Here is a 27480-nt window from a genome sequence, read left to right as displayed (position 1 = left end):
GCGGGGAGAAGGGGATTGGGTGGAAGGTAATCTCTTTACAAATTCCACAAAGCTCAGTTTATCATACCAAGACTCTACTCTAGTAAACACTTACATACATGCATAAAGTTAAACATGTGAGCAGACCCATTACCACTCATATGTGTCAGTGTTTGCAGGACTGGATCCCTAGTTTATAAGGATTAATTGCCTTTATAGCATGTGCGTGTCCTCAGGTTGGACTGTGTCAATGAGATACACATCTATGCTGGAAAAAATATCTTAATTTAATCCTATAGAATTTAAAAACATGTTACAAGGGGGCAGAGGATGGGGGAGGATTAGATTCAGAGCCATTTCTGTCAAAAAAAATACATACTTCATATTTCTTAATAATACATCCCAAAAATTCCCTGTAGGCTCTTTTTTCCCTAATTAGAAATTCAACAACTGTTCCTTTGTTTTTCAATTCACTTCTCAATTATATATTACATGTTGGGTTTTTTTTCATTCCAGACTCTTTAATTCTTTTTCAGTGTTGCAGAATTAACTAGACAGTGTACTTAATCCTGTCTCTACAAAGACCTTGTTGTAAATGCAATGAAGGCTTTCCTTTTGCTATGGTCTGCAAATACGATTTGCGGAGCGGAGGTGCTTTATGCACATCATTAATGGCATTCTTGTAGAGATTGCAGTGTTGAACTAAAATCCCAAAGCTTTTACATAATAACTTGCATGTGTCTGCACGTGAACTGGCTCTTTAAGAAGGAAGCTGCCTTGGGCTACTGGAAAAGGGGAATCAGGGAAGAGGCTGATAAACTGTTAGGTGGTGGGGTACAGAGCCCAAACTAGGTGGCACTATTATTGCAAGTATGGTCACTTCATATCCTTTGCCTGAAGGCTTCACTGAATTAGAGGTGTTTGGCATTGGCACTGCCCTGCTGGTAGAAGGTAAGCTGGAGGGAATGTTAAGAAATCAGATCCTTTCTCCATTGTTATTCTTGAAAATCTAGCAAAAATGGAGTTTGTGAAATGCAATTCAAAATTTGAGCAAAGAGAAGCATTTGCAATACAGCAACATAGACTTCAGTGTTGCTGTTGTTTCTATGGCTACATTATCAGTAGTTTTGATAATTAAAATAAGATGATGGGTGGGGTGGAGGTTGCTTGCAATGTAGAACTCTTTTGTTTATGTAACTACATTATTGAGAGAGCCAGCGCTTGTATTTTGCCTTTTTTAGAAAGAAATTGACTGTGGGCAAAGGGGATTCAATTTTTGTTATTGATTTTTTAAGTGTTGTTATGTTTTCCTTAGAGAAGGGATGCTGAATTGATTCAGGATACCAAGCTAATATTTAGCATTCATATTTTGTCTGATGTGGTGGACATTTTATAATCAGAGAAATCAAAATTTAGTCTTATAACTTTCAATACAGTCAGACTAATTTGGTGTAGTTTTAATTAATAGCTTTTTGGTAAATCTAGGGAACAGAAATATAGCTGCATGAGACTCAGAGGCTTGAACACTATTAAGAATTGGGATCCAGGTAGAACAGACTCGACTTAGCCAAGATGGTCTGTTGGTCCATAGGCTGCTCTTGTGAGAACATGCACATCTTCTTCTGACCATAATTAAATTGTTAATTTATATGTATTTGGGGATCTATCAAAGTCTATTCATGTAGCCATCCCCAAATGCTGACTTCTGGACCTTGTTCAGGGCCAGCTCGAACCCATGCCAAGTATGCAGCTGTGCAGGCTTCTCACTTTTGGATCCCACTCTCCTCTCCCTCCTAGAACCATGCACTGAGTCTGAGGTCCTGGCAGCATTCAGGGAGACCCTCCATAAGTGCCATCAAGAAGGAAAAAGCCTTTCTTCTATAGCTCACCCTCAGGAATATGGGAAGAGGAAAAAAAACCCCAACATTCCAGATGCAATTCTCTGGACTGAGAGGGCCCAGTGCCAGAAAAGAGAGAACAGTCGCACCTGCCAGGCCTCCCTGACTTTGAATCTGAAATATATCCACTCACACAAGCTGGCCAGAAGAGTTTCATGCTTTAGGAGCCTATCTTTGGAGCACAGGGAGTGAAGTGAGCTTCCGCTGCTAGAAGAAAAAGGGCTGAGGGTTTAAGAGTCCATCTCTGCAACATTGACTGAAGAGACAGAGGGTTTAGGGCCACCATTAGCCAGAAGCCCATGCTAAGGCTGATCTTAGGTTTTGTGGGCCACTGCATGAATGAATTCTTCACAACTGGAAAACCACAACGCTTGCAACTGGGGGTATAGAAAGGGTTTGGAGCTGAGTATATCTGTGATAAAACACACTTCCCTAAAGAGAGTATATGTGTTTACTCCATGCAATCCACAGAGACAAGCATTTGGTGACTGAACCCCAAATAAAATATGAATTTCATAAAACAGACCTTCATACATGCTAGGGTTTTAAAAAATTATGACCTAATTTGATTAAATTTATTTCAGTAAACACAACTGAAAAGGGAAGACTGCAGAAAGGGATCTGGGGGTTATAATGGATCACATGCTAAATACAAATCAACAGTGTAACACTTTTGCAAAAGAAAAAAAAAGCAAACATTGTCTGGGATGTATTAGCAGGAGTATTGTAAGCAAGACACGAGAAGTAATTCTTCCACTCTGCTCCGCGCTAATTAGGCCTCAACTGGAGTATTGTGCCCAGGGAAGATATGGAATCTCCATCATTGGCTATTTTTAACACCAGGTTAGACAAACACCGGTCAGGGATGGTCGAGATAATACTTAGTCCTGCCATGAGTGCAGGAGACTGGACTAGATGACCTCTTGCGGTTCCTTCCAGTCCTATGATTCTATGAAGTTGTGACAGCTCAATATTTTTATACACTGTTTTAGACAGCGTTCTTGGTTGTTTTTCAGGTCACTAAAGTACATTGGAGTACTACTTTATAGTTATTGTCTTCCTGGACAAAAGTTAAATGTGTAGAATCAATTATAAAACTAAATAATTTTAAATAAGTAAGGGTTAATATCTTCATAAAGACTTTCTTTTCCTCCTTATGGTTTGCCAATTCAGTTAGCAGACAGGGTGGAGAACATGTCTGTTTTCGGTCACATCACTAATTGGACAGGATTGCAGTGTTTGAATTGAAAACACAAAGCTTTTTTTTTTTTAACATAATGTGAGTCCGCACAAGAACTAGCCCTTTAAGAAGAAAGCTGCTTTGAGCTTCTGCTACAGGGAATCCATGAAAAAGGCTGACGAGTGTTGCTAGCAAGATGTAAAGCTTGGGCTAATTAGTTTTATTATTGCAAATATAGTTACTTCAAACCCCTTCCCCAAAGGCTTCACTGAATTAGAGATGGTTGGAATTGGCACTGCCCTACCAGTGGAAGGTAAGCTGCTGAGGGGAAAACTGAGGGATGCAGGAGAAATCAAATCCTCTCCCCCTGGCTATTGCTACAGATCAAGCAAAAAAAGAGCATTGGGTATATTTCCTTTTTGAAATAGTTCTGGTATCTATTTTTGCAATTGAATACAGATTTCATGGTTACTGTTAGTAAGATTATCCCACCATTGATTAGGACAATTAAATTAGGACAAGGATTGCTTACAATGCAGATCTGTCTAGTCTGTATAATGGCACTATCGAGACAGTTGCTGCAAGTAAGTTTACTATTTTAAGGAATCAGGTGATAAGGATTTTTAAGTGTTATTCCATACAGATTTTTTTAAGTGTTGTTCCATTTCTCTTTAGAAAAAAATAAAGATATGCCATGTATTATATGAGTTAGATTTGGTGGCATCAGGCATTTGAAATTTTAATATGAGTGGTGCCAGATGAGGAAACAATCATATCATTGTTGAAAAAATTCAGGCTAATTGGAGAGGGCAGTAAACTGCAGCCAGTGTCTGATTTTAAAGTTTGTGGGGAACTGATTTCAAAGATAACCTGATTAAGTGCTCTGTCTTGTTTGTCCAGAAGCCACTCTCTTAGGAAACAGAATAACTTGGTTTTGACATCCACCAGTGATTTTTTTTATAATTAGATTATTACTTGCCATATATAATCCATTGAGGATGGGCAACAACAAGCTTGAGTTGACAATTCAGGCTCTGTCAAGGTTAATCTTTGGGAGAAGTCCAACATAGTCAGGGTGACAGACACAGTTAAGGAACTTTTGTGTTTAGATACAAGGCATGTTATAGTTGTTATGGGAGAAAAACTGATGTTAAACATGACCTATTTTTTAGTAAAGACAAGCCCAGAGAAGTATGGCAGTCACTGTAGATAAGCCCAAAGATGTATGTCGAGGGCTGGTCTCCCTAAAACTGTCCCTTTGACCTCCGGTGTTCTGGCTCATGGATCGCTATATGGAACTTGGTAAAAAAGTTCTGCCTAGAGAGGGAAGAGTGAAATACAGAAATATGTATGAAAATAGTTTGTGCTTCATATGAGCAGTCACACCCGTGACACCATTGTGCAGCTGGAGACATGGCTTCAGACACGGCTCCATGTCTTTTCCCCTTGAAAATCCTTTTGTTGCTTATTTGTTTTGACCAATACGATATTTATGGGTCACTGGTTGTTTATTGTGTATATGTTTTCATAGCAATTATTTCTGTCTCATTACAGAAAACAGTGGTGTTCATTGTGTTTCCCATTTCAGTTGATTCTAGCCAAAATGATGATGTTTTTCAGCTCTGCTTGGGTTCTGTCTGAATGGCTTGACAATCATTTCTTTTCGCAAAATCAAAGAACTCCGAACTCCCAGTAACTTCCTGGTTCTCAATCTTGCGTTGGCTGATTGTGGGATCTGCATCAATGCATTCATTGCTGCTTTTTCCAGCTTCCTGAGGTATCTATATCTTACACTTTCTTCTCATGTTATTTTCTTTTTTTTTTTAACTCATGAGGACTACATCAAAAACAAATAATTCTAAATAGCTTAATTTAATTAACCCATTTCTACTGCACCATCTAACCATCTTTGTCTATCTTAAAAACTATGAAATTAGATTCAGTACTTAGGACAAGATTCACAAAGTTATTTAGGATCCTAACATTCACTGAAGTTAGGAGGCTCAGTACCTTTGCGGATCTGGGCCTTAGTGCTTTCACTGGGCAAATTAAAGAGTTGCTTTTAGCACTGACAATCAGATCACCGATAACTGAATTTGCTCCAAAGTTATTTGTGACCCTGTCTATGAGGTTTCCCTAAACACTTGCACGAGGGCATTTTTGTTCCAAAAAAGTTGGTTAAAAAAAAATCTGTTTACATGGAGGTTCAAACCAGTTATGACCTGTTAAGCCTTTCTCTTTTACATAAGTGTCAGTAATTCAATCAGGGAACAGAATACCATGCAACTATAGATGATCAAATACACACCAAATGAATAGTCACAGCAACTAACTCACAGGCAATCCAGATTCTCAAATATGTTCACATAAAACATCTATTAAATAATTTCATGAGGATATTTTAAAAGCATGAATAAACAACTCAAATAGAAAAGAGCTAAATTCTTCAAATAAATATGTTATAATAAAGGATCCTAGAAATCGGTTTGCCATGGAAAAACACAGAATTTGAGTTTTTACAGAGAATCGTTAGTTTATACATTTTGTGAAAAAATAAAAATATATACAGTAGAACCCTGTTTATCCGAGCTTCCATTATCCAGCTCTCCGCATTATCTGAAACACCAGCTGCCTGGGCCTCTGTCAGCCCCAGCCCCAGGTTCAGTTAATATAGAGAGCTGGATAATGTCAGCTCAGATAAATGGGGTTCTACCATATATCAGCAAAACATTGTGTGCAACTGATACCTACATATATTGTGGCTAAGGAAACTGAGGTTCAGCATTTCATTTTAATCACAGAAAAGTGTAGGTTTTTATGGGGGTGGGGTTAATCTGAAAATTTGGGGGTTTAATCACAGAAAACAGGATCCCTAGTTATAATTTACCCCTCTCTATTAATGGGAGTAACTGAATTTTGCAAACTAACCAAGTAAATGGATAGGCACAATAAGGTCCACAGTTCAGGAAAGCTCTTAAATATGTTTTTAAGTCCATCCCTATTGCAAGAAGTACTTAAGCACATATTTAATTTTAAGTATGTACTTGAATCCCATTGAAATCAATAGAATTGGAACTGGAGCCTAAAAATAAAAGACAGTATCAAAAAATGTACATGGTTCATTTCTTTAAAAAACTTCAGTTTCATTTTAATTTTACTTCATAACACAGTAATACAATACTTATAAAAGTAATGGAACTGATGGTTAGATTGTAAGATCTTTGAGACCATCTTTTTTGTTCCGTGATTCTATAGCATCTAGCACAGTGGGGTCCTGGTCCATTACTGGAGCTCCCAGGCACTATTGTTATATAAATAAGACTCTGAAGGGGTCCACTCACCAGTGGTCAGGCAGGGTACAACAGGTCCTCTTCCCTCCTGGCACCCCTTTTGACAGCCTCTCTGGTCCTGCTGTGATCTGGCCCTTCTGTGACTCATGTCCTCTGGCCAGGTCACATGTTTCACATCCATCCCTTTCAGGGTATACAATGACCCCAACAACAGGGTAGCCTTCTGGGTTAGGTGATTGTCTCTGGTCTTCCCCAGGTTGAGATCTTGGGGTCTTGTCCTTCAGGCCCTTCTCTACCCAAGACTCCCCATACTGGGTCCACTTCTCCCTTTGACACCCCTTAGGGGTTGGTAGGAGAACCCAGGTACGCCCTCCCCACCAGATTCCAATCCAGGGCCCAGTGTAGACAGCTATGTCCTGCACTACCAAAGTGCCATACTGCTGCCTCCCTGGATTACTTCCTACCCATTCCCTCTTTTCCAAAGGGTAAAGACATCAAATAAGTGGAAATCAAAGATATTTTCAGATCTTCTATAAATATTAAGCCTCTTCCCTTTGCATTTGGCCACGCTACAGTCAGGCCTCAGGGCACAGAAGTTCCTGTGGAGCTCCTTCCCAGGAGCTCAGAATGTAGGTCAGTTCATCTCCAGAGTCTGCTGTGTTACTGAGCTGGCCTGCTCCCCTTTAGAACTGCTTTGCAAGTGTGGTGGGAGGAAGCTGCCTGGGCCCAGCACAGCTGCTTAACCCTTTCCTAACTGGTACAAGGTTTACATCCCCAATATTAAAACTCCTATATTAAAAACTATAGTTGCAAAAGCAGACAATCCTTTTTGCATCCATAAATTGTGAGCACAAATAATTGCAGACACAATTTTGTGCCTTCAGTTACTGTCACTTGAATGGCCAGTTGAGTGCTTGATTTGCCCACATTTTCCAGCTGGGGTACCTAAAGTCAGGCTCTTAAATCCATATTTATGTACCTAAATAGAAGGAGCCTCTTTGCAAAGCTACTGAGCATTTACAGTTCCCATTAATTTAAATGGGACCTGAGTTCTTTAATCTCTCACGTCAGGCCACTCCGATTTGAGTACTCAAACATGGATTTAGAAACATATTTAGTACACAGTCTCATACTATGGTGTTAGGGGTCATAAAAGTACATAGAAAGGGCCATCACCAGGTAACTTCAACTCTGCCTACAGTTTTACACCCACTAAAACACAGGATTGGTGAACACTGAGATTAAAATGTAGCCCTAAAAAATCTTTGAGAGGTGGACCATTATGCTTTGTGTACAAATTAGTAAATTACCATTTAATGAGGTTCTACTGCATTTCCTTTCACTTCATGACAAAGCTTTTATAACTGGTTTCCATTTCTTTTTGTATGAACTTTACTAAATGGGCTTAAAATAATATATTGACAAGTTAGCCACACTCAGTGCATATATTTTTTAAAGTTGTATAATTGAATGGTATGTAGATTGTTTGCTTACGAAGTCAGCATTCACCAAATATACCAACAACAGGTGGTTTCCATTTTCAATACAAAGACAAAATGTATTATATCAGACACAACTGTGTGGTAACTACTGGCAAATATAGACTGTTTAATCATGACCACACTGTAATAGCATTCACACGTTTCAAAACAGGAAAACAATTATATATCATATTTTGTTCTGAATTATTTCAATCACTAAAGACGTCTTTACCTATTTCTATTACATTTTGAATGGTTTCCTTATTTGTTTGCAGGTACTGGCCCTATGGCTCTGATGGTTGTCAGATTCATGGATTTCAGGGCTTTGTGACAGCACTGGCAAGCATTAGCTCCTCTGCTGCAGTTGCCTGGGACCGATATCACCATTACTGTACCAGTAAGTTCTAAAGTTTACATAGTGCCAGTGTTTTGATTTTTCATTTTAAAATAGGACTTGTTTAGATGCAAAAGTCTCTAACTGAAATAGTATGAAAACATTACAAAAATATAAATATACACCAATAAATGTTTAAAACAATTTAAAAATTATTTTAAAATGTGTCTAAGATGTGGCATAAATAAAATATCAATCTGATCTGCACAAGCAGCCTTTCATGCCTGGGGGGTGCCCCATTGATTGCAATTAGGCTCTGCACATATACAGTTGCAGGATTGGGGCCCATATCAAAAATAGGTAGAATGTATTATATGCAGAATTTGACACCTATATTAAGATGGCCCAAGCATTTATGTTCTAAAGAATTCTTTTCTTGCAGCTTTCTCAAGTTTCCCTTTTTTTACTGACATGTAATACATTTGCTCTCAGTCAGGGAGCAAAGTTTTCCCAAGAGTTTCAACAAAAATTTTTGGATCATTTTCAAGAATTGATAGCGTGGAGGAAATGCTGTTTTCTTGCTAAAAAAAAATGTTTTAACTTTTTTTATATTAGTTCTAGCACCTTAGTTGGAAATGATGGAAACTTAATATTTGGCAGAGATATCAATGGGTCTAAATACTTCTGAGCACAGAAATATCTTTTTGTGGTCTTGTAAAAACTGGTTCTGAATTGGCTAAGATAACGGGATGTGACCTAGCTTTAATTGTAAAACTATCTACCAATGTTCTATGGGCACTGCGCTCATGTGCATATGTAAATTGAGTGGAAATTTCCATTGTATTACACCATCTCCCAGGATGCCATTAAATTTGTGCATGCATGCATAAGATTTCGGTTTTAATGTGTACAGACTTGTCCAATATGGTCTCAGAGGTGACAGAGCTACCCAGAGGTTGATGTAATTTGTGCTGGGAGCCAAACTGCCCTCCAGACAGCCCTTTTATTGAATGGAGAGGGGTGCAAAGATAAAGCCACCTTCATAATATGCACTGAGTGGCACTCAAGAGGAGGTGAAGCTCTGTTTTCTTTTAAAAATAAAAAAGTTAGAGGAAAAACCCATGAAAATATGAATCTTCATTTCCCAGACTTCAAAGTTATTTTGGCTAGCAAGACATTGCAAATGGAAATTCCTGTGGAAATTCCATAATCTGAACTATTTGGCTAGCCACCTAACTCTAACACTGACCTGTACCCCTTAAGCATGCAGGAGGTTGCTCTGTAGAATGTCTGCAGCTAGGGAAGCCAAACCTGCCCATAGGATATGCTGAATCAATGCTTCTCCCGCAACACCACATACAGTACTCAGTCAGCACTTTCCATTTTGGGATTGCAAAAACTTGCTATGAGTCCCCCCATAGACTAGAGGTGACTGGCACCTTCTGGCCACAACGCCCCTTGCAAAGATATTTTGTGATCAGGGTCCTTGCATCCCTAGTTATGTTGCTGGGTGAATCAAGCCCTTTATTTGTTCTGCTAAAGCATAGCACAGTATTATCTGAGCACGTCTATTTTCAGAGATCCTTTAGTAAAGAAATGTCTTCAAAAAGTGAACTGCTAGTTAACTGGGAAATCACTAACTCTCTACTCCCCACTCCCAATGACAGATGCTATCTTAGTATTCACGAAGTCTTTGAGATCCAGCATTTCTGTGACTGAAACAGCAAATATTAAAACTAAATGTGGAGCTTGCAATGAGCTATTTGTTATGACAACTCCACTACATTAGCTGCTAAAGGGTTTGCTATCATTTTGTTCTGAAGCTTTTGTCAAGAATTCAGCTCTGGCTATGAAAAGTTTTCCTTTCAGACCTAAACAAAGGCCCTGGGATAGCGCAGGCCATAAGCAGCATGCATCCTAATATCCTTTGGACACTGAAATATGTTTGGAAGCAGAACAGCAGCATCCCTACCTGATAAGAGAGTTGGACTGAAAATAAGTATAGCTTTGGAAAGACATTTTACACTCTGCAGTATTGGCTAATTCTTTTGTGGAGTGTGTTGCACAAGCTTTTTTCCCCCACTCATTCATTGCACTATTATCTTAAAAGCTAAGGCAGATGGATCCTTAGGGCACAAATAAATTCCTTTATTTTGCTTGAATTGTTACTTACTGATAACCAAACAGCAGTGCTCTTACTGAAGATTTCAAATAAAAAGGAAAAGAAGAACAGAGTAGTTTTAAAAGCCACTGTTCCAAGACTATTTCACATGCTGATTGTGAGGAAAAGTAGTTCACAGTTCCTGATCTCTATAAATCTGATACATCAAAACTCCAGATCACATCCTGCCGTCAATCCATACATTCAACTCTCATTCATAATGACAGGTTTCAGAGTAGCAGCCCTGTTAGTTTGTATCAGGAGTACTTGCGGCACCTTAGAGACTAACAAATTTAGTTGAGCATAAGCATAAGCTTTCATGGGCTACAGCCCACTTCATCGGATGCATCAAACAAATTTGTTAGTCTCTAAGGTGCCGCAAGTACTCCTGTTGTTTCAACTCCCATTGATATCCATATGCATTGCATGCCTGTACTAAGGGTGCAAACAGGGCCAGCTACAGGCACCAGCGCAGCAAGCAGGTACTTGAGGCAGCCAACAGAAAGGGCAGCACATCTGGGTCTTCAACGGCAATTCAGCAGCGGGTCCCTAGGTCCCACTTGGAAGGAAGGACCTGCCGCCGAAGAATGAAGTTCCGATAGCGTCGTGGTTTTTTTTTTGCTGCTTGGGGCCGCAAAAACGCTGGAGCTGGCCCTGGGTGCAAAGTTACTTTTAGCCTATAAACAAAGGTGTATTAGAGGCTAGTTAGTGGTCAGTTTCATCTTTGACTCACCAGAAAGTACATGGCCTGAGCTACAGGCTATTCAGATTCAATCACATCTCTCAGCATGCTTTGTCATAGTCATTGTCATGGAAACACTAAACTTGATATTAAGGGACTGGGTTTCATTCTATACCATTTATCATCTGATTTTGGGATGCTAAAGTTTAGAGTGAAAAGGATAATAGAACTGAACTAATCTGATTGTTATATGCAGTTGGGCTTTTCAACTGATGTAGGAGTAACAGGGTTACCCTTGGAGTTGAACCCCAAACTCCCCTTCATCCTGCCTCCTCTGGAGCAAAATGATCAATTAGGATCCAGGCAACTGTCACACTGGAAGTGTAGAATCACCATTTTCCCCAATATGTGAGGAAGGCTCTAAGCTTTTATGTATAAATCAAGGAACTTTAATTAGGAACTGTTGATTTTTAATGACTTAATGAGGAAACAGTTTGATTGTCATAGGTAAGGGGAATGTTGACATTTGAGGGATTTAACACCTTCCTCTATCCCCGCAAAGTAACAACTCAAACCCCAAGAGAAATTACTGCAGTTTAAGGAATTTAAAAAAAAAAAAAAAAAAAAAAAGCAAACCTAAGGGAATTTTATCTTGATAGTTAGGGAGAAAATGGGTAAAACCGGAAGGGATTTCAAATAATTTGATTTTGATTACAGAGAAAGTTATTCCCTGTCTGCATGCCTTTCAAACAGGCAGCAGATGCCCCTGCTTGATGATGATGCCTTTAATAGGAAAAGTGAAGAGAGACTGGAACCAGTAAGTTCAAGAAGATTCTGTGACAGTTGGGAGCGGGCAGCAGTGGGAGGAACTGGGGTTCAACTAGGCATCTAGAAGTGGGCAGTTTCATTTGGGTACATTACCAACTCAGGGAGAGGTGAAAGATTCTATCCTTGATTAATTTAACTATGGGGAAACTCTGCAAACATGTCAGTTTTTATTGACTGAAAGAGGAAAAACGTAATTCTCATTCATGAGGAGAAAGCTGACCACTGGGGAGGGTCTGGGGTGTTTAATAACTTCAGCCCCATTGTGGGGTATTGACTCAGGCCAGTTGTTTTCCCTCCAAAACCAGAAGTGACTGCTGTTTAAGAAAAGGGGAGAATGAGGGAATGCAAAATCTGAGTGGGGTTGTATATCAGTATTCAAGAATTAGAGAAAACAGGGGCAAAATATGAGGGGACTTGATATCACTTTTTAAAATTAGGCACAAAGAAGAGAAACAAAGGAAATTTATATAGATATCTGAAAATTAGCAAAAGAAGGATAAAACCTGAGGAAATTTTATCTATATATTTGAAAACTAAATTAAAAAGGGGCAAATTATGAGGGGACATCCCATCAATATTCAATAATTAGAAAGAAATGGGGCAAAATATGAGATTTCTATATCAAAATTCAGCAGTGATGGAGAAAGTTATTTCCCACTCTCTTGCCATTCAAAAAGAAAGCCCTGTGTGATGGAGTTGTAGCATGAGATGAGAGGGAAGGTTGGAATGAGGAGGTTCCAGAAGATTCTGTTGCTAGTGGGAATGGGTACTGCCTGGGGATGAAGAAAAAGTTTGCAAGTGAGAAATGGAGTTCAGGTGGACATCTGAATGGGTAGCTCCATCTGGAGCTTGAATCACTAATGAATATTAAATATGAGACGAGTTACTCTAATTATCAAATATGTCAAATGACTGAAAAGGAAAAAAAACACTTTAATTCTCAGATATTATAGGAAAGTTGATCAGTGCTGTGGGGAGGAGCACACCAAATCAGTGATTGAGGCCAACTGTTTTCCTCTTCAAAACTGTATGTGATTGCAGTCTAAAAAGGAAGGAGGGAAAACAAACCCTGAGAGAATTTTATATCAGGACTTGAGAATTAGAGAGCAAAAAGGCAAAATCTGCAAAGATTTTCTATCAATATTTGTTAGAGAGGAAAAAGGGACAAAATCAGAAGGGATTTTGAAAAAAGGATAAAATTGGAGCAAATTTTACATTGCTCTTCAACAATCAGAGGAAAAAGAGGCAAATATGAGTTTTTTACATCAATATTCAGTGATTTGATAGTTATTGTGTCTTCATCTGTTAGCTGCAAGTGCTGAACAATTCCAAAGCAGTCCTTCAGTGTAGCTGCTCTGTCATTCTCCTTTTGTCTAGACTTGCAGCTATTTCGTAGTTTTTCTATGAGGCCCTGAAAAAGCTCTAGTTTCCACATAAATCCCCATTCATTTGCATTGCAACAGGCAGTGAAAGATTACTCACAATCATTTATCAAAGTGACTTGGGCCCCTCAATAGTTATAACAAGAATCAAAGGATGAAAAACCTTTTACCTAGGACACCTGGTTAACAGCTTCTTGTAAAGAAGCCATTTTGCAGTGCACAACAAGAAGTCCTATTGTTCCTACAAAACCCAGTAACATTACTATAATTTTTGAGCACCATCTACTGGCACCCTAACTATAGGCACCACATATTATTAAGGTTGCCTGATATTTCCCATTATAAAGACCCCATTTTCAGTTGCTTATAACTTTGCCAGTCTTTAATCATTTTGGTTGAAATTTTTCATGTGCAGTATCTGCCTCAAGCTGAACTGTTTTGGAAAATATCAGTCACAACAGTTCAGCCATTTCAACAGTTCTTTTGTTAAAATATTCTGGTGACCTTTGAGAAGCTGTAGCTCTTTCATACTTTGGAGCAGGGACTCAAAATTTGGCAGACAGGTGGTCTTTGAGCCAGGGATGTACCTTTTGTGGTTTCTGTTAGAATCCATCCAAATTTGAGCAAGTTACAATAGTTTGAAAAAAATTCAGTTCCCAGCTGCTCAGTAGGTATTCCTTATAATTTAGTTATTAAAATTTCCAAGAATTCCATAATTCTTGTAATTAAATTAAAGACTATCCTAATGCACAAGGGCGTGAATTAAGATTGCCCCTTAAATCTGGCATTCCTAACTTTTCAGTGCTTCACTTTTCAACTTTCATGTCCTGTTAACACAGTTTTCTGTGTAACATATATAGACAACCCTCTTTAACAGAGCATTCCTAAAACAAATGGTAAAAATTCCCCATACTGCCCATACCAATGTCCTACTGTGCATCACAGGGAGAATATCCTTTCTGAGCCTCAAAGGAGTTAAGGCCAGAGCACAAGATTTGATTACCTTTAGTAGGTCTGAATCTCTACTGTCTTGCACTTTGTGCAAGCACTACCACTTACCCTTTTGATGCGGTAGCATTTTGGCCCTGATTCAGGAAAGCATCTCTATTCACACAACACTTGAGCACATCATGACCTTTAGGTATGTGATTGTTTTCCACAATCAGGGCCTTTATTCCTACTTTGGGCAATTGTAAGAGACCATAAAGCCATAATCTGATCTACACGGTATTGAACAGTTATTGTTTTGTACCAACACGGTCATATGATCTGCAAAACTTGAAATAATATTGTTTCAGTGTGATATGAGTGTGTGGTTTTGTCTATTCTTTCACTGAAATTAGTTTTATTCATTTTCTCAATGCATTACCAGATCCAGGGAACTTGACTGATATTGCAGCAAAGAGTCCTGTGGCACCTTATAGACTAACAGATGTATTGGAGCATGAGCTTTCATGGGTGAATACCCACTTCTTTGGATGCATGCATTCACCCACAAAAGCTCATGCTCCAATACGTCTGTTAGTCTATAAGGTGACACAGGACTCTTTGCTGCTTTTACAGATCCAGACTAACATGGCTACCCCTCTGATACTTGACTGATATTGAATTTGTTTTCTTTAATTAACACCATCACTGAAGTGAATTTAATGCTCTAGTAAGATGCCAATCATATTCTTCAGATCTATCCAAATTCTCTGAGTCCTGAACAGGTACAGCACAAGCAGTGGCTGTGCAAGCTTTGTTTACATTGTCTTGCCATTGTGGCATCTCTGTTCTGAAGCGATCACCTCCAAAAAGAAGGTAACTCTATGTCAATTCAGTTGTTAACCTGTCAGCTGAGACTTCACTGGTGCAGCTTATTTTAATAATAAAACAGAACCACACTTGGCTCCAATTCAGTGCCAAGTATCCCTAAGTGCTCTACAAACATTAAACATACTGCTGTAACATACGGTAATATGGTTATTCTGTCTTGCAAATGAGGAAATTGAGGCAAAAAGACTTCAGAGCCAAAGTTTTCAGCAGTATCCTCCAGGAGCCCCAGAGCGGGGCAAGTCCCAGACCCCGCTCCCCAGCGGGAGCTCACGGGCCGGCTTGCGGGCCTGCGGACCATAGTTTGCTCACCTCTGTTTTCATGCTTCCTGCCTAATGCATGTCTTTAAAAGAAAAAAAAAGAAGAAGAAGGGACAGAAATAAAGTACTACAGTATGCTACAGAAATGATTCAGAGCACTAACGGTTGGGCTTGGGGGGCATTGCTGGAGGCTACTGTGATATTTTTTCTTAATAATGTCCCCAATCTCCAGTTTACACTCTCAGGATGCTATGTGTGACAAAAACATAGGAACTCAAGGTTAACCATACCAAATGAGATACTATGTCCAAAAACAGGCCTCTGGCTGTGTCCAATTACTGATTCTTCAAACAAAGGGGCAAATATCCCATAATGTTCCTGGCCAACTGTACATTACTCATTCGGGAGGAGAAGAAGATTGCTTCCCAGTCTCAGTGAAGATTAGTTTATGCCCTGTAGCATGAGATTTGATTATCCTTATCTCAGCATGAGTATAACTATAAATGGTAATCTTGGTAAGAAAAGTATCCAGCCCTTTTAAATGCAGCCACAGTATTTGACTCAGTGACTTGCACTGCAGCAAATTCCATAGACTGTCTGCCTTCTCTGAAGAAATATTTCCCATATAGTCATCTAAATTTACCAACCATTAATTTAATTTATTAACCCACTCCTCTTATTTTTATGGGACTGGGGATAAAGGCATGACTAATCAGTTTTTACTATAAAATTATGAAGGGCAAGTACCTCTATCAATTTTCCCATGACTCATCTCTAGTCCAGGCTGAACAATTATACTTTCTCAGGGCAGAATAATTTATCTGGCGAAACCTTTGTTATAGGCAATGATGCACAAACCAAAAAAAAAGCCCATGACTTCAGGTTATGTCTGCAATTAGAAAACAATATAATTTGTAAAGTGAGCAAATTTGCTCTAGAATCTTTGACCCACTATAAATAACTTTTTGGGCTACTTGTTTATTGAGTCACGTTTCTTAACAGAACAACACTTTGTGGTGAACACTCATTTTTGGAATCCCATTTCATCTGACCCCTCTATTTGTATGGGATCTTCTTTATTTCCTTCAGTTATCTAGCCTGACCAAATTCTTAAAACTTGTTTTCAAAAAACATGAAAAGCTCTTTAGTGGAGAAACATTTTTTTAAAAAAAAAGAACATTTCAACTACAGCACCACATGTACCTCCTGTTTTGTATAAAGTTGCTCAGCGATATACTAGACATCTGATAAGACCATGCCAAAAAGGAGAGTAGTTTCCTGGGTCCTGAAGTCCTGATGCATCACTGTGATATTCCAGTTTTATGACAGTGTAATTCCACTGAAATCAGCCTGATGTCCCCACACCTATGCTTCAGGCAATAAAATATGACAGAAAGCAATTACTACTCACCTTGGGTCATATCCTGAGTTTCTTTGATTTTGCACCCAGATTCTAGACAACATTGGCTCTACACAACCCCACAAAGACACCAGGAACAAAAGTAATCTTGGCAAAGACGGGTTGATGGCAAGCAAGAATAGATCGTCTGGAGCAGATCATATCCTTGACCCACTATGACCTTTCATGTCTCAATGTGCAAATGACCCATGAAGGGGCTAAGTAGAGATTGTAAGATCTACAATTTTTGCAAGAGCCAGGACAGAGGCACAACAAATTGCACCTTGCAATTTTCCTTCTGGCCACAGCTTTTGGGACATTCCACAGCTTGAAGACAGTACCTGACCCATCAAGTGCTGTTCTGAGGGTAAAATCTCATCGCTCTACAGCAGAGGGATAGAACTTGAGCATCCTTTATGGGAGTGCTGCACCCCATTTGTGTGTCATTGCACAGCATGTCTTGGAGGTGTGGGTCAAGTGAAGGGGGAGGAGTGAAATAAGCTACTGCAGGGCTACTGTAATAGCCAGAGTAGTTCCAATGCCACTCTATGCCCTGGAGGGGTTCCTTACAGCAACACCACTGGCATCTGCCTTTTGCCAAGCCTGGCTACTTAAGTTTGGCATAGGGACTGGATTTAGCCCTTAGGCAGGAGGCCAAAGGTTGAGGGACTTCAACCACTGGAGGTGCAGTAATTTCATAGAAATGAGAGCGAAGGCTGGATTATTGCATTCAATGGGAAAAAACATTTCTTATTTCTGTCCTGAAAAGGGAAAATTAAAAAAGTCCTTGTTCATGCTTTAAGATTCCTTTTTTCTATACTTTGCAGGAAGTAAGCTACAATGGAGCACAACTATCTCAATGGTGATATTTGTGTGGGTGTTCTCTGCGTTTTGGTCTGCAATGCCACTGTTGGGGTGGGGTGAATATGACTATGAGCCACTAAGAACTTGCTGCACATTGGACTACACCAAAGGAGACAGGTGAGAAGGCCTATTAGATTATTCCCTCAGCTTTCTGTGAAATGAGTGACAAGACCAGCAGTAGGTGAATTTTATAGCATACGCTTATCTTTCAGAGCTGACACTAGACATCTGGCTGCCCTAGATGCCCCATATTACTGGGACAGAGCAATTTGGTGGAGATGTGCTGGTGTGGTTGCTCTCAACCCCCAGCCATGGTTACATCTGTGTGAAGTATCTCAGTAAACCTCTTCTGGAAGCAGTTGGGCCAGAGACCCACTAGTATGGCAAATCCCACTCACTGCTGCCGTCACAAAGTTTCTGGCACCTTTAAAAGAGCTGGATCCAAGGCTGCATTGATTCAGCTCACAGGTGTGAGGGCAGCTGGGTCAGTGGCATCCCTCAAAAATCGACACCCTAGGCAGCTGCTATGTGATCTATGCCAAATACTGACTGTACTACCACTAGTGTTACAATATTCCTCATGCTCTCCTGTTTATCCACCTAATACATTGTGTCATGATCTTTGATTCTGAACACTCTGACTGGGACTTTTTTGTTTTACTCACAGTAGTACCTAGCACAAGTCCTGATCTTTGACTGGGGACTCTAGGCGCTATCACAATATTAATTAATTAATTACATTATCATTCTTATTATCTTTACGTAATACCATCTGTTTGCTGACATCAGCTGAAACTCTTGAGCCAACAGCCCCTACAGCTGGAAATAGGTGGGGGGGTGTTTTCCCTGAGTAGCTTTTCTTACCAGAATCCACTTCCACTCCTGGTCTATCAGAGTGCAACTGTATTGTGCTTCGGCACATGCTCCAAAGCCTGTCTGCTGCACCTAAAGCATCTGTCCTTTCTTTGCATTTTTACAAACATATAAATACTTAGACGTTTTTGCCTGAGAAAAGATTACAAGAGGTCTAAATTTTCTTTTCTATGCAGTCTTTTATTGATAGTAAGGTAATATATAGAATGGTTGTTAATTAGTATTTCAAATATTGCATGTGTGCTGGAGCACACTCTGATTAGTGCATTTTATAAACAACAAACAACACATCAGAAAAGGATTAATGGGGGCTTTTTCCTCTACCCACCAGAAATTTCATCACATTCCTTTTTGCTATGGCCATTTTCAATTTTGTGATCCCTATTTTCATCATGCTGACAGCTTACCAATCTATAGAGCAGAGATTCAAGAAAAGTGGACAGTTCAAGGTAAGAAAGCTTCCCCAAGTTCCCCCCAAAACAAGATCACTTATGTGAGGTATAAAGTCCTGAAAACACACTCTCCCTCCTGGCCTCAGTATCACTGACCAAGATTTTGAAACAACCCCTCACCTCCCCTCCTTCCCAGATTATACACTAAAATAAGTCCATGATAAAACAGAATAGAGGGAGTTTTTGTTGATTTTATATAGATAATCATCCAGAGTAGCTTTGCTCATGAAAGTTCATTCTTACTTACTTAGCACATCAAAGCTCTCTGAGACCCACAACACTGCAAAGGAAAGGTTATGAGGAGGACTCAGTTTCTAAGTGGGGGCAGGAGAGGAGGCTGGTTTTATAAATGTGACTTGCTTACACTTGGCTAGGGTAAATCAGAAATCTTTATGAAGTGGAAACAAAGGAATTGTTTCTTCAGAAATGTTCTGGAGCACTAGGTTTATGATGATGTAATGTGGTGATTATGTAACTTGTTTTTTTTAGGCACATACTGTACAGTCAGTGAGCTTTAGACTTGACTGGCCAATTCACACAAAGAGTTCCCTCAGTTATCAAATTCATTCTCATGGCCTCCTTTAAAAAAAGAAACAGAGTTAAAATTTGAGGCAAAGATTTGTCCTAGCAGACTAGTGTGCAGGATAGAGGGTATGTACACAAGCAATATATTACTTTTAACAAAGATCAACATTTTTTTTTCAGTGAGTTTATGGAAGAGTCTGACAACTTATGTCTTTGCCTATTATAGGATGGTGTATAATAGTGTATGGTATTATGTAATCCTAGTTATGATGCAGGAAATGTATAGGCATTAAAAACTACAGTTCAGTGTGTAATAGTGAAGTACTCAAATATTATGGTCATGAGCACTATAGAAAAGTCTACAAAATATAGACACAATGGCAACACTATATGTTTTGGCTTGATATCAATGATTTCATTTATTTTTTTGTAATATTTGTTATATTTGCTTCATCCCATTTGTAATACTCTCTTGGATGCTTACAAAATCACACCCCATCACTGATTTGTCCATTTTGCAAGCTTCCTGTTGCCCCCAAACCCTGTTGTTTTCTGTAGAAATGAAATTAACATAGCTGCTTATTTAGCATCCCTGCTGCTTTCAAGGGACACTTCACATTTCACCTTGTTATGTCACCCCATGATCTATCTCAGCTCTCTAGGAATAGCATTCACAGGCAAATAGCTACTGCTGTCCCAGCAGGGGGAGCCCAAAACATTGGGAGCCAATTCCACACAATTTCATCCAAATAACATCAATGGAAGAGCTGAGAGCAGGAGGACAGTCTCTAACACGTGTGCCTTCTATTTAAAAATCTTCACTGATTTTGATCAAAGAATATTAGGTTACTGCATCTGTCCTGTCTGTTTAATGCCGCATATTATTATGTAATAGATGAATGTGTGGTTTTGTTTTTTCAGTTTAATACAAGTTTGCCAGTGAAGACACTGATCATTTGCTGGGGCCCCTACTCCCTTTTATGCTTCTATGCTGCAGTTGAAAATGTGACTTTCATCTCCCCAAAACTCCGAATGGTACGTTGAAAAAGCCCTCACACTGTCCTTGCTTTTTTCTGACTTACTCCTACAGCATATCATTTCACTAATCAATTGCTTGACACAGGAAATATAAATAAGTAAATGGTTTCTACATAGTTTATTATTCATCTACTATCTTTAAAGAAAAGCAGCTAAGTATAGTAATGACAATAATTAAAAATTATATTAGTGAGATTGCCACAAGATACTGAAAAAATTTAATAAGCTTCACTTGTTGCTTCAATAGTTGATTTTGGATCTGGATCTGTAGCCTCAGTATTATTCGGTTGGTCAGTTTTTCATCTAAGTTCAAGTGGTATTACTCTAAAGAGCTGGTTTAGGCCCCATTGTTTTCCAGTGTGGGGCATTTATTTCTTAAGTGAATCTTTAATTAGTAAAACCACTTTTAAAATGCTTACTTTTCCCAGAGGACTGTTCTCTGAATAAAAATTGTTCTGGAATTGGAGGAAATGAACATTTTCTCTAGATTCTTTCTGTTATACATTTGTAGGAAACGAGAAGGGGAGGCTAAGACGGCATATAAAAAGGATGGAAGTTTAGTATATGTGCATGAAATATTTTACCATTCTGTTTCAAAATCAAAATAATTTCTCTTGGGGAACTGACCGGCTCAGGGATTCAATAATAACATATGAAGCCTTTCATGTATAGCTCACTGGTTAAAATCCACCCAAAGTTGCAGGTAGCTACAAGTTACTACCATATATTAGTTCAGTATCCCACCTAAAATGAGTTTGTGATCTCAGCTGACTTCACACTGGATAGGTGCCTACATCACAAAATTCACTACCACAAATTGTGCATTTGTTTTCAGTCTCAACTGAAAAATTCCAAGAGTACAGACACTGAACTGATTTCTGACTTTGGAGGTGGTCCCCTCCTAGTCAGGGAATAGTGGCTGGGCAATTTGAAGATGTTTCATAGTCTGTCTTGTACCTGTCATGTGGGTAAAGGACTTATCTTCAGTTGACTCAAAACTCATCACGAGCAGCAAATTCATTTTTAAAAAATAATCCAGCAGGAACTCGTTTGGTAAGGGGCAAACCAAGCATTTCTCAGGGCTAGATTGCAGTGAGGATCTAATGGGCTTGTGTAGCATCACTTCAATTTCTGCTGAAACTTACATTTTTTACATGAAATTAAAATTGTTCTCTGTGTGTATATATCTTATAACAGATACCTGCCATTATTGCCAAGACAGTGCCAACAGTGGATGCCTTTGTCTATGCCCTGGGGAATGAGAACTACAGAGGAGGAATATGGCAGTTCCTCACAGGACAGAAGATTGAGAAAGCAGAGGTTGATAACAAAACTAAGTAACACAGTATGGCTTTAACCTAAATTAATGCAGACACATAACTGAAAGCAAAACCAGCAGAGGAAACCATGTACGTACGCTAACTTTAATTAAAGGTGGTTCCACATTGGAAAGGTTCTGCCTGGTCTAAAAGCAATGAAATACTGAAAGAAAGTCATATGGATAACTGTTGAGTTTCTCTTTCAATCTGTCATGAGCTGCTTGTCAAACAAGATGGCTTAAACCTGTGTTGGTTGTTGTCAGTCTCATTTTATATGTCATTGCAAATAAACTGTGCTGTGAAGCATTTTTTTCCTGCTGGACTAAGAACAAAGTTTAGAAAATGAACTGTGGATATTAGGTTATCCAGTGAGGCCTACCAGTATTAATTTGTGCTCTATTTATCCACATGATATGTCTGGGTAACCAAAAGATTAAAGCAATATCGAGAATTATACCATATGTTTGTGTCAATGACTTATTCATCTGCATTTTTTAATTTCACATAAAACAGAAGTTTGCAAATTTAGAGCCTGAATCTACCATCCTTATATAACTGAGAGCAGACACATAACTGGGAGCAGACACTGGCTCATATTAAAGTGAATAATCAGTAGTGTGTATTTAAGACTTTTGTATTTCATCATGTTGTTCATGGTGCCTTTATAACTGAGAACCGGCAATTGGATGTTGCTTGTTATCACAAGATGTGTCTCTGAATGATGTAGTTACAAAAATGGGTTTCATGACACATTAGAATGAAAGAGATATTATGTGTATAAAGACCCAAATCCAACTGATTCTTAGAGAGAGCTCCTGGTTAGTTTCCAAACATTGAAAGTAATAGAGTTTTTTAATCTAAGGAAGGAAAAGTCTTAGTCACAATTGCCATTTCCAACACATAATTTATTGGAGAGGAGAGAGTGTTGAGTAGTGGAATACAGAGGGGTAGAACGGTGCATTACTAGAGAATAAAACATTAGCCAAAGCTGTATATTTTCCTCAAGAGTTCGTTCTTTGGAAACATTTTTTTCTTATGTATTTCCATCCTGGAAAAAAACATTTATTTTATTTTCTTAGGGACAATTTCTAAGGTCTACCCAGCATTTAATTAGCCCACACTCAGGCAAATTCACACTGGCTTCAAAAGGAACTTGGCTCAGTAAAGACCTCATAATTTGGCTGTTAGTGAATTTGAAAAGTAATATTGTGCATTGTATTGTGATCATCTTTTAGGGGCAGGATGGCATTCAACAAGTGGCAGAACTCATCTTGTGTTCTTTACCTCCCTGCATGGTTACAAGTTTCAGCAGTGCCTGCACCTCTCTCTATTTAGTTTTTATGTATCTTTTTTTAGTATTTCTTGAAAACTATGATGGGTGAACCTTAATATTGTTATTTATTGTGTGCAAGGTTGACCAACGCTCTATAAGCCTCTAGAAAAATGCTATCACTGCTCTGAGCAGCTAACAATCTAAGAGTCACACACCATATCTGAAAAAGCATGAGGTAATGTGGAATCTCAAAAGGTTTGGAGTTAGTTTAGGTAAATACAGGACTGGGTACAAATGCAAACTTTTGAATGCTTGTACAAATTATCTGCACGAGTCTGCAAAATTTTATTTGAAATCTCCCAAGGACAAGTTCATTCATGAAACTTCTTTATTTCATGCTTCACATCAGGCCAGAAAGAGTGTGAAAAACACAAGTCTCTTTCATGATATCTCAGCACTTTCCAGTTTGGTCCAAGCTAGCAGCTGAAAATACAGAGGCCATTTTACAAAAAGGAGAGGAAGTGCTGCAGATAAAGGTATTCAAACCTTTCACATTACAGAAGGGCCCAAGACCTAAAATTCAGACCTAAATTAAGAGGTGAACCTGAACCTTTGCAAAGCACATGGTTGTTCTGATTTAGGATTCTGTTCATTCTTCTAAATTCTGATCCAGTTCTGGATCTAGATATAAACTTTCTCAAAATTCCACAGACTGGGTAAGTCAATGTTAATTTAGTGTGGATTCATTTCTAGGAATGGGCAAAAGAAAAGGCTGTCTTTTTTTCAAAGGCAGTGTGGCAGTGGGCAGTTTGGCCTACTAAAAAAACAATGTGCCATTGCAGCTGAGGAGACATACACCAGTCATAAAGGGATTGCTTATTATTAGTGTTTGTGAGTGAGGAAAGCAATAATTTTTGTAATGCTGACTAAAAAGGCACAAGTCAAGAAAAATCAGAGGTTATTGTGTTTCAAGATTCTCAGGGCCTAGCCATATAGCAAGACTATGTCTAGGAGCCTCAAACCTGGACATTTTCCGTTACACCTGAACAAATTTTACATAGGAAAGTTTTACTCATGCTAAGGAAAATTTCACTTTACACAGATCTAAGCTCTATCTCTAAGCTCTCACCTCATGCCCAGACGTCACAATAGGAAAGCAGACTATAAATCCAAAACTGCCCAGCAGATTTGAATATTTATATATTCGAAAGGAAAAGCCAAAGAAAATTCTATAAAAAAATTGTAGATTTTCTCTATCAAACATTTATTTTTCCCTATTATTGTTCTCTTTCATCTTGCACACCTTAAACTGATACTGTCTATTTAAATTAGTTGTTTGGACTGAAGAGTGTCCTCACTAACTTTTCAGTTCATCACACATTAGCTGATAACTTGCTAGTGAAGAAAGCAGTAAATCAGCCAGCTTGTGACTTCTGCAGAGATTTGAATTTACCAGGGTGTAGAAAATTGGATTCTCTCTTCCTTTTTTGGTTTGTTTTTTAAAAAGGAAAAAAAAGCAAGACAAACATACAAAAAAATCTGGAAACTTGACACTGAAATATAAAGTTCCCTTGCAATTGATACAGCCTTTCCCAAAAGCATCCTAATTGTATAAAGCAGGGACTGCTGATATCCATTAACAACCACATTTCATTTTTCCCCTCTTAGGAAAAGGTATGGAGCAGGGTTTCTCAAACAGGGGTTGCCGCCTGTGTAAGGAAAGCCCCTGGCAGGCCGGGCCGGTGTGTTTACCTGACACATCCACAGGTCCGGCCTATCGCGGCTCCTACAGGCCGCGGATCGCTGCCTCGGGCCAATGGGAGCTGCTAGAAGCGGCTCTACACAAGCGGCAACCCCTGTTTGAGAAACCCTGATGTAGAGCATACTCAAGTGTGCAAAAACATGCTTCCATGCACTGTAGAGTCTGAAGGACACAATATGGATTTAAATGGAGTTATCTGGAAACAAGTTTTTTATAATATTCTTACAAAGTGAAGCCTGAGAGCCAAATTGGGCTTACAAATTTTTACAGTGCAGCCCATATCCACTCAGGTTTTTAAAAAAAGCAGTGCAACCCATGGATATTTGCAGTTCCAGGACCACTCCGCTCAAGGTGGAGTGATGGATACTGGGAACTCATTGCTCTGCACCTCTTTAATAAAAATTTAATAAAGAGTGTCTACAATCTGCTCTACTTTTACAAATTAGGTGTAGTACTTGGACTACTTGTAAATTTCCTTTTGCAGCCCTCAGCTGGGTACAGCTTGGCAATTGTCCTTGAATTAACATAACATAAGGAAAAATGTTCAGCTCCTCCAGGTTAAATTGCTTGATTCAGCACCCAATAATTCTAATAATGTTTTAGAATATGCAGTATTCTAACTCTGCTAATAATAAGAGATACATTGTTAATGCTCAGGGTATTTATGCTCATTATTCCCATTAGTGTCAGTGGGATTTATCTTTATAATTCTCTGATGCATTGATGAAAAATAGACCTCCGAAAGAAAGAAAGGAGGGAAATTCTTCTCATTATCCCTAGATAAAAACACATAATTTCCTCAGGTTTTCTTTCAGTAGATGAACTTCTAACACTTAATCTCTTGCAGTCTGATTTTCAGAAGTGCCAACCACCCACAACTCCAACTGAAGTCTGAAAATCAAGCTCTTGCTAACATCATCTTCCAGCATTACCTATACCTGACAAAAAGTGACACTTCGATTAAAAGAGATTCAGATTTTCTAAGGTTTTCTTCATTGCTCTTGTCTTTATGCATTTTTCCTAGGAAATACAGGATTTTTTCTCACAACACAGAAAACTGACTTAGGAACTGGATAAGGGTCAGGCAAAGAATTTGCAGTATCCTCTTGCCTACCATTATATTACACTGCACCTCCAGTGCAACATATAAGTGACCTGGTTGTGCAACCACCCAAAAGGAGAAAGAGGTCAGTATGGATTCAGTAAATATGGACCTGAAAAAGGCCAAGATCAGTCCTAATAGTGCTTTATAGTGACAGACTCAAAGAGCTCAATCTATTTAGCTTAACTATGAGAAAGTTAAGGGGTGACATAGATTCATAGACTCATAGACTCTAGGACTGGAAGGGACCTCGAGAGGTCATCGAGTCCAATCCCCTGCCCTCATGGCAGGACCAAATACCATCTAGACCATCTCTGATAGACATTTATCTAACCTACTCTTAAATATCTCCAAAGATGGAGATTCCACAACTCTCTAGGCAATTTATTCCAGTGTTCAACCACCCTGACAGTTAAGAACTTTTTTCCTAATGTCCAACCTAAATCTCCCTTGCTGGAGTTTAAGCCCATTGCCTCTTGTTCTATCATTAGAGGCTAAGGTGAAGAAGTTTTCTCCCTCCTCCTGATGACACTCTTTTAGATACCTGAAAACTGCTATCATGTCCCCTCTCAGTCTTCTCTTTTCCAAACTAAACAAACCCAATTCTTTCAGTCTTCCTTCATAGGTCATGTTCTCAAGACCTTTCATCATTCTTGTTGCTCTTCTCTGGACCCTCTCCAATTTCTCCACATCTTTCTTGAAATGCAGCGCCCAGAACTGGACACAATACTCCAATTGAGGCCTAACCAGCGCAGAGTAGAGCAGAAGAATGACTTCTCGTGTCTTGTTTACAACACACCTGTTAATGCATCCCAGAATCATGTTTGCTTTTTTTGCAGCAGTATCACACTGTTGACTCATATTTAGCTTGTGGTCCACTATGACTCCTAGATCTTTTTCTGCCATACTCCTTCCTAGACAGTCTCTTCCCATTCTGTACGTGTGAAACTGATTGTTCCTTCCTAAGTGGAGCACTTTGCATTTGTCTTTACTGAACTTCATCCAGTTTACCTCAGACCATTTCTCCAATTTGTCCAGATCATTTTGAATTTTGACCCTGTCGTGCAAAGCAGCTGCAATCCCTCCCAGTTTGGTATCATCCACAAACTTAATAAGTGTACTTTCTATGCCAACATCTAAGTCGTTGATGAAGATATTGAACAGAGCCAGTTCCAAAGCAGACCCCTGTGGAACCCCACTTGTTATACCTTTCCAGCAGGATTGGGAGCCATTAATAACTACTCTCTGAGTATAGTTATCCAGCCAGTTATGCACCCACCTTATAGTAGCCCCATCTAAATTGTATTTGCCTAGTTTATCGATAAGGATATCATGCGAGACCGTATCAAATGCCTTACTAAAGTCTAGGTATACCACATCCACCGCTTCTCCCTTATCCACAAGACTCGTTATCCTATCAAAGAAAGCTATCAGATTGGTTTGACATGATTTGTTCTTTACAAATCCATGCTGGCTATTCCCTATCACCTTACCACCTTCCAAGTGTTTACAGATGATTTCTTTAATTACTTGCTCCATTATCTTCCCTGGCACAGAAGTTAAACTAACTGGTCTGTAGTTT

General features: G+C 39.0%; 1 protein-coding gene across 2 annotated transcripts; it reads left to right on the top strand.

The window, feature by feature from the left end:
- Positions 1–777: 777 nt before the first annotated feature.
- RGR (retinal G protein coupled receptor) lies at positions 778–22205 on the top strand. 2 transcript variants are annotated; one of them, XM_030569912.1, is made up of 8 exons: positions 778–930; positions 3296–3370; positions 4678–4834; positions 8104–8225; positions 17518–17671; positions 18759–18876; positions 20326–20439; positions 21640–22205. In XM_030569912.1, the coding sequence occupies exons 1-8, from the start codon at positions 852–854 to the stop codon at positions 21781–21783; spliced, it is 963 nt and encodes a 320-aa protein (XP_030425772.1). In that variant the 5' UTR covers positions 778–851; the 3' UTR covers positions 21784–22205. The 2 variants fall into 2 exon arrangements, with proteins under 2 accessions (XP_030425772.1, XP_030425773.1); XM_030569913.1 differs by lacking the exon at positions 3296–3370.
- The last annotated feature ends 5275 nt before the right edge of the window (positions 22206–27480 follow it).

The sequence above is a fragment of the Gopherus evgoodei genome, chromosome 7 (genome assembly GCF_007399415.2).
Source record: "Gopherus evgoodei ecotype Sinaloan lineage chromosome 7, rGopEvg1_v1.p, whole genome shotgun sequence".
Lineage (NCBI taxonomy): Eukaryota > Metazoa > Chordata > Testudines > Testudinidae > Gopherus > Gopherus evgoodei.
This window is presented reverse-complemented; position numbering and strand designations above follow the sequence as displayed.

Excerpts from the sequence above, each read along its gene's own strand:
- RGR (XM_030569912.1), top strand. The coding sequence starts at position 852 with ATGGTCACTTCATATCCTTTGCCTGAAGGCTTCACTGAATTAGAGGTG. Across the intron at positions 931-3,295 it reads CACTGCCCTGCTGGTAGAAG|TTACTTCAAACCCCTTCCCC; the intron begins GTAAGCTGGAGG and ends TTGCAAATATAG. Across the intron at positions 3,371-4,677 it reads CACTGCCCTACCAGTGGAAG|CTCTGCTTGGGTTCTGTCTG; the intron begins GTAAGCTGCTGA and ends GATGTTTTTCAG.